At 49.3% G+C, this 11,964-nt stretch overlaps 1 protein-coding gene across 1 annotated transcript; it reads right to left on the bottom strand.

Moving 5' to 3' along the window:
* Positions 1-431: 431 nt before the first annotated feature.
* Positions 432-11,957, bottom strand: LOC133512566 (uncharacterized protein C3orf20-like). The gene is made up of 17 exons (XM_061842315.1): positions 11,639-11,957; positions 11,493-11,566; positions 10,633-10,982; positions 9,388-9,417; positions 8,999-9,055; positions 8,813-8,915; positions 7,909-8,103; positions 7,000-7,149; positions 6,808-6,928; positions 6,533-6,652; positions 5,793-5,940; positions 4,292-4,484; positions 3,766-3,843; positions 2,890-3,247; positions 2,559-2,675; positions 1,727-1,869; positions 432-1,654 (listed from the first exon to the last, which is right to left on the bottom strand). Exons 1-17 carry the CDS (start codon positions 11,687-11,689, stop codon positions 1,525-1,527), a joined length of 2,418 nt encoding a protein of 805 aa, XP_061698299.1. The 5' UTR covers positions 11,690-11,957; the 3' UTR covers positions 432-1,524.
* Positions 11,958-11,964: the final 7 nt, after the last annotated feature.

The following is an 11,964-nucleotide window of genomic DNA, read 5'->3' as shown; positions in this document are numbered from 1 at the left end:
AGCCCTCCCGCTCTGAAAAGAAGTTTGGGATTTTAATAAAAATGAAGTTCACACTCATTACACTTTCACAGTTTGATGATGATGATGAAAATGTAACGAGCTCTGGAGCCAGAATGTGAAGGCACACAAACCACTAATTCCCTCTTGAGGGGCCAACTATGACAGATTCACAGGGTGCAATGCAATTCATATTTTTTTTTTGTTGGGGTGGGGGGAGAGAAATTATATCCTGCTTGTTCATTTTTATTCAGCACATACAAGCAAAGGCAGACATATGTTATACAAAGTACATGACAGAAAATCTCGATGAAACGTGAACAAAAAGATGACATTTTCCTAAACCTATTTACAGGAAATATTTACACTTCACCAGTTTCCGTTGATATAGATTTATATCTAAAGAGTGTAATCAAATCCAAACACCAGTTACATTCCTTTTTATTTATACTTTAATTAAAGATTTGCCCCTTTAAAAGTGAAAATTTGCCTTGTGGAAAGGAAATATATATATAAAGCTAATTACTACTAAAAAAAAAAAAAACATTTTACACAGATTATTTAATTTTGTGTGAGAGGAAAAACTACAATAAATCAAATTTCATGTAAAACAGGCACATTGAAGTGAATCTGAAAATGTTAATTACAAGGCGTGTGTGTGTGTGCGTGCGTCACGCGCACACCAGTGGTTATATAAATATATATCTGTATCTATATGTGCTATTAACAATTGTTTCAAGATACTGAGCCAAACTCATTTCACTCATGTCACTCCCGCGACCCTTGTGAGGATAAGCGGCTAAGAAAATGGATGGATGGATAACTTTATTATAATAAAAGTACTAAAGTAAAAAAAAAAAAAAGTACAAAATAAAAAAAACAAATCAAATCGTTGGCCCAAACCAAATGATGCGGGCCTCCTGAACGAAACTAATGTGAAGAGACGAGGAAAATCGTACTTTTCCAGAAATGATCAACGTCAAGCCAAAGATCAGAAGCGCTAGCTTGCAACGCTGTGGACAGGCTAACGGAACCAGCACGGACACGGCGGAAGGTAGAACCTCCAAGAGACACAGAACACAAACGGTGCAGCAAGACATGTCAACATGACAGTCTGACCATACGGATTTGGGAAGGCCAAGGCCAACTCGGATATTTGCCAGAATCAAGTTGCAATAACTGCTAAATGGGCTGAAAAAGATCATCTCTTCAAAAAGGAAACATTTTTGGTCAAGACAAGAGGAGGAACGACATTTGACTTGACTTTTCACGGCCAGTACGTGAAGGCCTCTCCTAACCGAAAATCAGCTGACAAGCGGCAAAACGCGGAAGTTGGGCCGCTCCCAGGACGAGGCAGCACTTTCCAGTCGTCGAAAAGCGATCCTGCGTTCCGGTCCCATCGACAGTGTAAATAAAGCGTGCGGTGCGACGACATCTGAAAGCGAAGACGTTCGCCGCCTTCGCTACGAGAAGGTCCAAAGTAGTTTTTCACGCTACGGAAAAACTCCTCAAAGTCCTCCGGTCGAGTCACGTCTCGGCGACGTAGTCTCTGTCGGGCGACTGAGTCGAGGTGACGTCGTTGGTTAACGTCGGCGCCGGTCCTTCGCCGTCGTTAGCGTCCGAGGCTTCAGAGGAAAGGCTGACCTTTGCGCTCTCGCTGCAAGTACGGAGGCTCATGACGACAGCGCCGCGCTCATCGTTTTACCTTGAAAAGCTGCCGCAGTCCTACCTGAACTTGTAGTCCGGAGGGAGGCTCATCCCCAACCTGTAGTTCTCTCTGGTTCTCAAGATCTGCTTCTGAAGGTCCGAGACAGAGAAGCTGCGGCCGTTGGAGACGTAGCCCAAAAACATCAGTCGGCCTCGGATGTACATCTGACGTTTCCGCGGGCAAGGAGATTGCGCTCACGTCAGTCCAACGCATGTAATCTTCTTTTCGACCGCTCCCACATCGATATTATGATTATGATTATTATTATTTGTTGAAAGAAAGAAAATAGCACTATCGTACTGTACGTTCCAAAAGACAGTCACAGAATGCCAAGAATTCAATAACAATCTTCCAGTGTCCACAACCTGACCAGCAGGGGGCAGTAAACAGACAACTGACTCAGCGGAGTCAGACGCAGAGGATAATATGTGGCTGTGAGTATTGTAGTACTGTCTACAAAGGGTTACGAACATATTTTCGTTAGCCCATCTATGGCTTTTCAAAATGGGCGTTAGCATGGAGCTCAGGTTGGAGGTTGTTCTAAAACGGACAACATTTTACGAGATCCCGCAAACACAATCCAAATTCTAATCACTCGCCCTTGTTGAATACGTTGAACACTTGAGCACACTGAATTAAAGTTGAACCCGAACACCTTTTCACATGCCCACGCGCTCCTGCAACTCGAGGGCGGGCCTTATTTTGGATATGTTGCGTTGTTGTTGTTGCTCACTCAAGTTTGGCGGGCTTTTCAACAACACTTCTCTGCTGCGTGTCGCATTTACAAGACTTTAGTAGGACAAATGTCAGATAAGTGTGGCCAAATAACCGACTTCGCGCCCAGAGTACTGACCAGGATCATGCCGGCGGCGACGTTGTGTCGATGCTGCAACAGGATGTTGTCGACCGGGCATCCCAAGGCCCCCGTGGACACCTCGTACCTCAGCAGGCGAAAGGAGTCCATCTGGCACTGAACGGGGGGAAAACAAAACAAAACAAAACAAAACAAAACAACGGCTCGATTTGAACAAATCCCAAATGCGCCGTTATTGACGGTCACGAGCAGTCTTTTTATGAACTGGGCTCGAGACAGTCACCAAAGAATTTATTGAGTGTGCCACCAAATGACGTCACTCAATTTCCCATTTTGGTATGTTGGCCTTTCTTTTTGACTTGGGGACCACCTGAGCGCAGGGCATGGTCCTCTTCCTGTTGCTCCTGCGGTAGAGCTGCTGGACGGCGTCCTGCTCCGGCGTCGCTCCCGGTTTGACGGGCAGCGTGACCACCACCACCAGGATCTGCTGGCTGTACGGCGGCTGGCCCGTGATGAAGGCGTCGTACTCGACGTCCAGCAGGACGGGCATCAGCGCCGCGCTGCAGCAGCACCTCCTGGGCCCGTGGCCGTCGCGCCGCTCCAGCAGGGCCGCGCGCAGCAGCAGCGGGCACACGGTGAGCGGCACCGAGGGCGCCAGCCGGGACTGCGCGGGGAAGCGGGGCAGGGTGGACAGACGCGAGTCGGGGTGGTCCGGGAGGACCACTAACCTGGCGCCGGGAAGTCGCCGTCAGAACGGGAACGTGGCGAGAAAACGGACAAATCGGCTGGCTGGGTTGGGAATCAGTCGCTGCAGCTGGATCCTTTTGTGAAACGCCCACCTAAGAGCACCGCGTCGGGAATCGTTCGCTCATTCCCGACTCCCTCGCCGCCGCCGCGATCCCCAAAATGTCCGCTTCAAATCCCTTTGCGTTGCGATTCCGAAGTCGGGAATCAGACGACGAGTCGAACCGAGCGCTCGCTCAAACGATGAAAGCCAAACGAGTGAGAAAAGGGAATCCTTCATTGTTCTCAAGCGGCGTGAGGCTTCGGGCGACGACATTTTCCAGCAAATAAATCACATCCGTAGTCCGTACAAATCAGCTCGTACGTGCAATGTCATTTCTTACTGGCTGTCCACCTTCGGGTCCCGACCCACCGGCTGAGAACGGACAGTGACTCCACGTGGGACCAGCGCCAGGGCAGCGGATCGCCACTGATTCCCAACACAGCGCGACTCCTGACTTACTCCTGTTTGATGTTTCCATGGATACGAAGGGGTCCGATTTGGATCATACTGTGCTCTTTTGTGTTCTTTGCGGGGACCCTGAAACATTCACGACACCACGTAAAGCGTGCGTGACAGGGTTCAAATAAAAATGATATCAGAAATATGCAATAATAATTCAATGCTAAAAAAAAAAAAATAAATCACGACATCAAACCGCAGCTATTTAAACTCAATGACAGTAAGATCAGCCATCTGTCCATTTTGTGAGCCGCTTATCCTCACGAGGGTCGGGGCAACCAATCGCATTGAAGGGCAATTTAGAGTCGACGGCGTTGTGGTTACAATAAATAAACGTTCAAATCTGCTCGTGTCTCACGTAATCCTGCTCAAGATCAACTCAGGATGTCGTCTCTCATCAATCAAATCATCACCTAATTAATGGAATGAATTACCAACCACGCTCCCCAAAACGAACGACTAGAACTAATCAGCTTGTCTCCGCACGCGTTTCTCGATATTTTATTTCGGCGTGATTGGGCCTCACCTCGGCTTGGCTTGAGCTTCCCGCGGCGTTTTCTTGGCGGGGGGCTCTTGTTTCTCAGCGACTTTCTCTTTGGCCTTGGCCGGCTTGGCGTGGGCCTGCTCGGGCGTCTTCTTGACGGGCAGCGCCGACGCGTGTGCCCGTTTTTTGTGCTTGGCCTTGGGGGTCTTTGGCTTCTTCTCGCAGCGCTTGATGCCTGCACGTGGACCAACAGCGCACCGCGACTCTTAGCGCATGACCGGACAACTTGCCGGGTCCGCGTGCCGGACGCCGCGACACTTGGGCCCCCCCAGTACGAAGCAGTCAACCCCGCCCGTCGCGATCATTTCTAATGGATTTGTGCAACATTCAATGCGCAACTTTGAATTTACAATTGAGCGCCTTGAGGGCGGTACCAGATTGGGCCGTCGGAAGACGTGCAGATCAGAAACAGATGACGACGACAACAAAGAGGATGCAAAGGTCCTCAACTAAATTGTCAGCGTTGCCGCAGAGCAGAGAATATTTTGCATGTGTCCGCCGTTTGTATTTCTTGCGGCTCGGCGTGATCAAGCTCACAGTTGCAATATTTCTGCGGCGTTTCACAATATGTTAACCTCGGGCTCGACAGAATGGCATTTCGCACTCTCCGCGTTAGCTTTGAGAGAGGCGAGCGGACTTTATTTCAACAAAATGATATGCTTGGGTTGTGAATGCATTTATTTATGTTAAAATCTAAAAACTTCAAGCGGGTGTGGCAAATGAACAAGCAAGAAAGTTTTGCCCCCCCCCCCCCCTTTGGGAAAACTACGCAAGCGAGTCTTCATTTCAAAGTGATGCCCCGAGACCGAGAACAGAATATTTGAAAAAGTGCTCCAGTATTTAACCAATTTCAATGCGTTTATTGCATGTGGGAGGGGCAACATGTAATCTCCGGTCTATAAACCGCGACTTTTTTCCCCACACGCTTTCAACTCTGCGGTTTATGTGGTGACGGGGCTAATTTGTGCATTTTTTTCTAACAGCCACAAGGGGGGCACTCGAGCGTTAAAGGCAAGAATGAGACCGGTGGAATATATGTGCCGAGGAAGCGCTGTGCTGGCGTGTTACTGCCGTGTCTCAGTGATTTTTACCGGCATGTTTTTTTTTTTTTTTTTGAACCGGCCCTGTTAGCACGGTGGCGCTAGCGTCAAACTCTCTGTGTCTTGTCTTTCTTTGCAAATATCCTGTGTTTGAATGTGGGCACTAGCAGCTTTTACACGACTGCGGCCCATGCATGTACCAAATGGTATTTCCGGTCCAAAAGTACTGGGTGAGGCTTATAAGCAGGTGCGCTCTGGAGGCCGAGAAGTACGGGAGTCTCTTGATAATGGCAGGTTTTTTTTCGGCGGTCGACTGTCCACCAAAACGTTTGCCTTCACAAAGATATCGGTGCTTACTTTTGAGAGGTAATCATTTGACATGCAGCTGTTTGCTCTCACAAATTTGGCTGAACGCGATGTAAAAATAATATTGCGACAGGCACCTGTGGCGGTGCGATAATAGTCCAGCCACGCGTCCAGGATGTCTCGCACTTTCTGCCGAAGTTTGCTCAGCTCGCCCATCACGTGGCATCCTTTCTTCCAGCGCGCCGACACCGTGCCCTCCGCCTCCGGGAACGGCTGCTCGGCCACCTGGGAGGGCAAAGGTCATCGCGCGCGCACTCTTCGGTTTCACACTTTCAGCACGCTACTATCGCATAATCGTTCTGCCGATCGAGTATTTATTCATAATCAAAAATCGGAAAATAACAAGATTCAATCTGAGCAACAATAAGAAGATAACACGTTTACAAAGGGATACATTAAAACGCAAACATATTCCTAAAAATAGCAATAAAAGGAATAACTCATTGTATATAAAGGAGTAGCTCAAAGAATATTTGATTGAAAATAATGCTTCATCAAGACAAAACAGTCATGAAATTGGCTTTTGATGCAATCCAAACCACAGTTTATCAAAACAATCTATTTCTGCCCTTTCTTTGGGCAGAAATGTCTGAACCAGCCAAAATCCAAAGAAGAAGAACCCAATCACACAACGTCGATCACAAGCCGCACGTTAGAAACGCGCTGGTGTACCTAACAAAGTGGCCGGTGAGCGTGAGGAGGCGACTTTCAAATATGAAACGCTGGAAAGCCCATCAAAAATAGGCAAAGGTGTCATCTTCAAATTGATCTGCTAGGAAAAGGCCGCAAAGTTTTTTTTTTTTTTCGAGAGTCTTACCGCTTCCTTTGCCGAGTACGGGAGGGCCGAGAGCGGCAGCTGCACTTTGTTGTCCTGGCACTTGAAGGACAGCACAGCCGACGTGCCGCTGAGCAGACGCAGCGAGATGCCCTTTGCCAGCTGAAAGGCGCACCAGGCCGCAAATTGAGCGGGGACAAAAAAAAAATCAAAATATAATCACACTTGATGTCGGTTGCGTGAGGACGGTGCACCGTTAGCACGCGGCGCTGCTGACCTGGACTCGTATTTCGACCTGCAGAAATTCTAAGACTCACCTTGACGGCGATCTTCTCCTGCTGTTCGTCGGCGGGCTTCCAGGTCCACTCCTTCTTGAGCTGGCCTTGCCGGTCGCACATGAATCCGCCGTGCTGGTCCCACAAGGCCGTCACCGCGGAGCTGGAAGCGCATCGCATTAGTAGAACGCGGCCGTGCGGTCGCGTTGCCGACCGCAAGAGGAATGAAGCCACCTGACAGGGTGCGAGACGGAGCCGTGGCCCAACACGGTGACGGTGGCCAGGACGACGGGGGTGTGGCTGTCGGCGAACACGTTGGTGCAGAATCCTCCCGACGGAAGACCCGAGCGGCTGTGGCACACGGCCATGTTGCCCGACGGGTAGCTCGAGGTTCCGCCGTTAAGGGCACCGGATCCAAACACCATCACTAGCCCTGACCGACATTTGTCTTGGCTCGAGTCTTTCCAGTTTGTGTTTGGGGATCGAAGATTTTTTTTTTTTGTCCAATCTTGATATGTTGCCATGTCAATCTAATCTGCCAAAGGCCTTCACAACCAATTCTGGATGTCTGCAGGAATCTTCTTTTTTTTCCCCTCCAAGGTTTTAATCATTTTCTTGAAATAAGTTTCAATGGGATAACAGCATCATGGAGGATGACTATTTTAGGGTGTAAACGCAAGTTTGTTTGGTTTTTTTCAACATTTTTAATTCCTCTGTGCTTGCAGTCGTGCGCGTTCAAATTCAACGTGCGTGTGTGTGTTTTTGTTTTGTTTTTTTTTCCAATAAATTCTAAACTGTGCGGGAGTTGTATTTAAAGGAAACTTTTTTTTCCTATGGTCTTTCTAAACATTGCGGACATTATATTATGAGGGCATCTGGAATGTAACTGTAAAGGGATCCACACAAAACATGAAGGTCGATAACATCGCCCAGTCAGTAGAATGTTTTGTAATTTTTGGGGGTTATTTTCAAAATCGCTTTTGTCATATGACATTAATACTGCCCTCAACCATTTGCATGCCGTTTGAGTGCGTTTCGCGGAATGCTGACGCTTTTCAGAATTACGACATAACAGGAGTGCAGTTAAGGTCCGGGTGAAGTCGGCACCAAAGGGGCAGCAACAAAACAGACCGCAAAGGATACTAAATGAAGGAGGTTCCATTGCTGATCCTGCAATGCAGTCTCTTGAGCGGCGGTTCCCGGCGAGGAGTCCCGTCGTCGACGACGGTGTCGGCTTCGCCGGTCGCCGCGCTCTTCCCCTTAATACCCGACTTTGGGTCCACATAGTGACGAAGGATGGGCGAGCTCGGCACCTGATCGACCGTTCGAGCTTTTACGCTGGGAGACGGGGGCATGTTCAACGCCTCATTAGTTTAAGATTCTGACAGTTACATTGCAATGCATTTAATATACAGAGAACACTCGGTTCTCGAACAAATCGGTTTTCAAGTACATATTTTTGCTTGTGCTTTCGAATAAAAATCGGTACTCGAATGCCGGCGGCAAAACCTGGAAATAACAAAACGAGCACAGCCCGATCACCTGACCCACGACGTGCGTTGTTGTTGTGTATTTGAACGCACCGTGAAAAAACAAATCATTTTCGAACAAATTTTTGGGCTTTCGGATGAAAATCGGGACTCGAATGCCAGCGGCAAAACCCGGAAATGACATCACGTGCGCGACCCGACCAGCTGACCCACGACGCGCGTTGTTGTTGCTGTGCACAACGCAACCTCTGTTCGCAGACGTGGGAAACATCGATTCGGTTCGGTTTTCGAACATATCGCTTCTCGGTCCGCCTTCTGGAACGGATTGTGATCGAGAACCGCGGTCGTACTGTTTATGTATTCTTATAGTCTTGCACTGCCCCCAACTTGCCAAGAAGGGCACACCATCTATTTCCGAGTGGCAAATACCCGCACGATCGCCAACCCAAAAAAAAAAAAAAAAAAAAAAAGAGGTCCATATCTAGCGAGGGGAGGTCCATACTTTTCAGGACAATAACGGATTTATTTAAATGCAGGAGATCACGTTAGGAACTCACTGTGGACTTTTGCTGGCCTTCAGTCTCTCCACCACCCACTGACACAAACCCCTGGGAGGGGGCGTGTCTTCACCCAAGGCCTGAAGCGGCAGAGCGAACCAATCTGGACACACCACACGAAAAGCCAAACAGTGACAGTCGGCGCCGTGGGCCCGGCGAGGGCGCTGCCCGCCTCAACCCCCCCACCTGGATCTTGACTGCTGCTGGAGATCATGCTGTCATCGGTGGGTGTCGGGCTGAGAGCTGCGAGGGTGCAAAAAGGGAAAAACAGACGCCGGGAAATCGGTGATTACCCAAGAAAAAGCGGCGGGCCAAATCTCCCCCAATAATGCCATGGGGAAAAAAAACAAAAAAAAAAAAAAGTGGGGTGAAAGCTCAAAGGGATGTGGCAAAAGTCAAACTTTCCGTGGGAAAAGTGCGGGTGCTTAAGCCTGAGACCAGGGAAAGTCTGGGTGTTACAAGCGCGGGTACCACAAAGGGCACTGACAAAAGTGGGGGTGTTTGAAACCTCCTCTTGCCCCCGTCGGTGTAACAAAAAGGAAAAGTGGGGGTGTTCAAACATTCTCTGTACTTACCGGACACTTCGTCAGGTACAGCCGCAGCGTCTAATGAGGGAAAAGGAGACACAGGCAGATATTGTTTTACCATTTAACAAAATCGTACAAAATCCTTTTCATCCACTGCAGGAGTAACAAATGACAACTCCAACGGGCAAAGTTTTGGCATTTTGACAGCTTGATTGTTCGGATCAACACGTCAGAAGTGAGGTTGACGTTTCACAGCAATTTTTAATTTCCAAACATCCCAGAAAGTTCACCATAATTACAAAGTGCTGCTTTCGTTTGCCTTTGCCAGATTTGACTGACGTTTGGACTCTCTGGCAATGTGCTATTGCGCTGTGCTCTCAAACATCACTTTTCAAAATAAGACCTTGAGGTCCCAATTATTAGTTAGAACACGGTCTTTATGATTTCTGTCTTTTTTTTTTTTTTCCATGGAACGTTCACAGATCTAGTTTGTCATATGAAAGAAAATCTAACTTGTGCATATTTGTCATTGGCTCAACACCGTACGGTGTTTTCCGCATGCACGCTTTCGATTTATCCTTAGCGTGTTTTGTTGTTGGTTTCTTATTTAAAAAAAAAAAAAACAAAAAAAACAAACTGAACGATCTCTGCTTTTAAGCAGTCGTTGGAAATCAGGAAAAGTCGTGAAAAATATGCATCCGTCCATTCTCGACACCGCGAGGTCGTGAAAGGCCAGCCGCAGCCTTTCCCGCTTGACCCTGAACCGGTCGCCGGTCAGCCGCAGGGCGCGCATCGGCGCCGACAAACGTTTGCCCTCGCTGAACCCAAAAGCGCTCACGGCAAAGCCAAGCGAGCGGACCACGACACCATCAAAATGGAATCTATGAGTTATATTATTATAGGAGACAGTCAACGGAATACTTCTACGTACTCGTTACATCTTCCACAGGGTAACTTGTAAGTCTGAGTCCAAATGACTTTTGCCAGCACCGATGAACAATTGGTGCCGGGTGCTCGCCTAAAAATGTAACATTTGAATTCAACAATATGACTGGACGTGTGCCCTGCGATTGGCTGGCGACCAGTTCGGGGTGTACCCCGCCTGACAGCTGGGATTGGCTCCGGCACCCCTCGCCACCCTTGTGAGGATTAGCGGCGAAGAAAATGGACGGACGGACGTTAAAACGGAATCTCTTCAAATCACTCTCGTGTTGAAAATGATCCATTTCCACAGAAAAGTACAGGATGAGGAAAAAAAAGAAAGCCGCGCCAAAGACGTCCCTCCTTCCTCACCTGTCGTTTCTTGATTTGATTTTGCGGCTTTCTTGTGCGACTTTTTTCTCCTGCCCGCCTTGTGCCGGCCGGCGGCATCTCTGGCCGACTTGCTCAGTTTGAGCGCGGCGTCGGCCGAGTAGTTGAGGATGTCCGCCGCCTGCGGAGCCGCGCCCCGGTTGCGGTGCAGCAGGCGGCCCAATTCGTTCAGCAAGCGAGGGGCGGCCCGCTTCCGGTCGGCCAACGGGTCCTGGGCGTCGTCCTCCGCCGACTCATCTTGGCACGTTTCGTCCTTTACGCCCGTCGATGTCTCGAGGAGGTCGTTACTTTTGGCTTTTTTCAGGAATTTCAGTTGTTTGCCATTCTCGGACCTGTCGGACGAGATAAAAACTGGCTGAGTTGCTCCAGCGACGCCGCCTCACAAAACCTTTTGGCGCTGTGCGGGTGTTGAGGTACATCCGCATCCCCAAAAACCTTTGCCCTATCGGTGTCGAAAACGTTGCGACAAATATGTGGCTGTCACCTTATTCTTTTTTTTTCCCCCCTCCTTTCTCTTCGTCTGTTAGATCAAGCAGAAAGGAGGAACTTTAACCCACAGTTGAACTGCGTCACAGTTAAAGTGAGTTTTAGACATTGGCTTGACGGGACCGGGACCAGGTGGTCAACCCAAGAGACTGGACCCGGGCATAACCCTAACAGCAGGGTATCGATGCCACCACCCGAGTCCCAACGTGCGAAGATATATCATAAATATCATAACGGGGGGGGGGGGGGGGCAAAGCCCAATGCACACTTGTGGATGAAGACAGCGAAAGCTTCCACGCAGCGGCGTTGCACATGGACGCCGCAACAATCAATGTTGTGAGCAATGACATCGTTACCTTTTTTCCTTCTTCTCGTCTTTGGCTTTAAGATCGTTCACAAGTTTTCCCTTCTTACTTCGCGGCGGTGCAGGCTGCAAAAAAAAAAAAAAAAAAGAGGAGCGATATAGTTGACGTTTGGCGGTTGTCGCCGAGGAAAAGCCCACCTGGTCGAAGAAGTAAATCGGTTGAGGGGACAACACCGTCAACGAAGTCATGTGGAGGGGGAGACTCAGCGGACTCGAGCTCGGCCGATTACGGCGGCTTCTCTCGCGGCTGCGGGCGGCCGGCGTCAGGCTGTGTCACCAAGCGACACAAAGCGGCCGTCGTCACAACACTTGTCGGTGCCGACGTCCCCGGAAACACAACAGCGCCGAGTCCTGCTAACCGGGTCCTCGAGCGGGGTCCGTGATCATGGCAACGCGCTTCCGGCAAAGTTGCGCGACGTGACGTCGCCCGGCGGTGCCCTTCCGGGGCTGCGGAGGGCGCTGCG

This window comes from Syngnathoides biaculeatus, chromosome 14 (assembly GCF_019802595.1).
Source record: "Syngnathoides biaculeatus isolate LvHL_M chromosome 14, ASM1980259v1, whole genome shotgun sequence".
Taxonomy (NCBI): Eukaryota; Metazoa; Chordata; class Actinopteri; order Syngnathiformes; family Syngnathidae; genus Syngnathoides; species Syngnathoides biaculeatus.
This window is presented reverse-complemented; position numbering and strand designations above follow the sequence as displayed.

Excerpts from the sequence above, each read along its gene's own strand:
- LOC133512566 (XM_061842315.1), bottom strand. The coding sequence starts at position 11,689 with ATGACTTCGTTGACGGTGTTGTCCCCTCAACCGATTTACTTCTTCGAC. Across the intron at positions 11,567-11,638 it reads CGATTTACTTCTTCGACCAG|CCTGCACCGCCGCGAAGTAA; the intron begins GTGGGCTTTTCC and ends TTTTTTTTGCAG. Across the intron at positions 6,929-6,999 it reads TCCGTCTCGCACCCTGTCAG|CTCCGCGGTGACGGCCTTGT; the intron begins GTGGCTTCATTC and ends ATGCGCTTCCAG.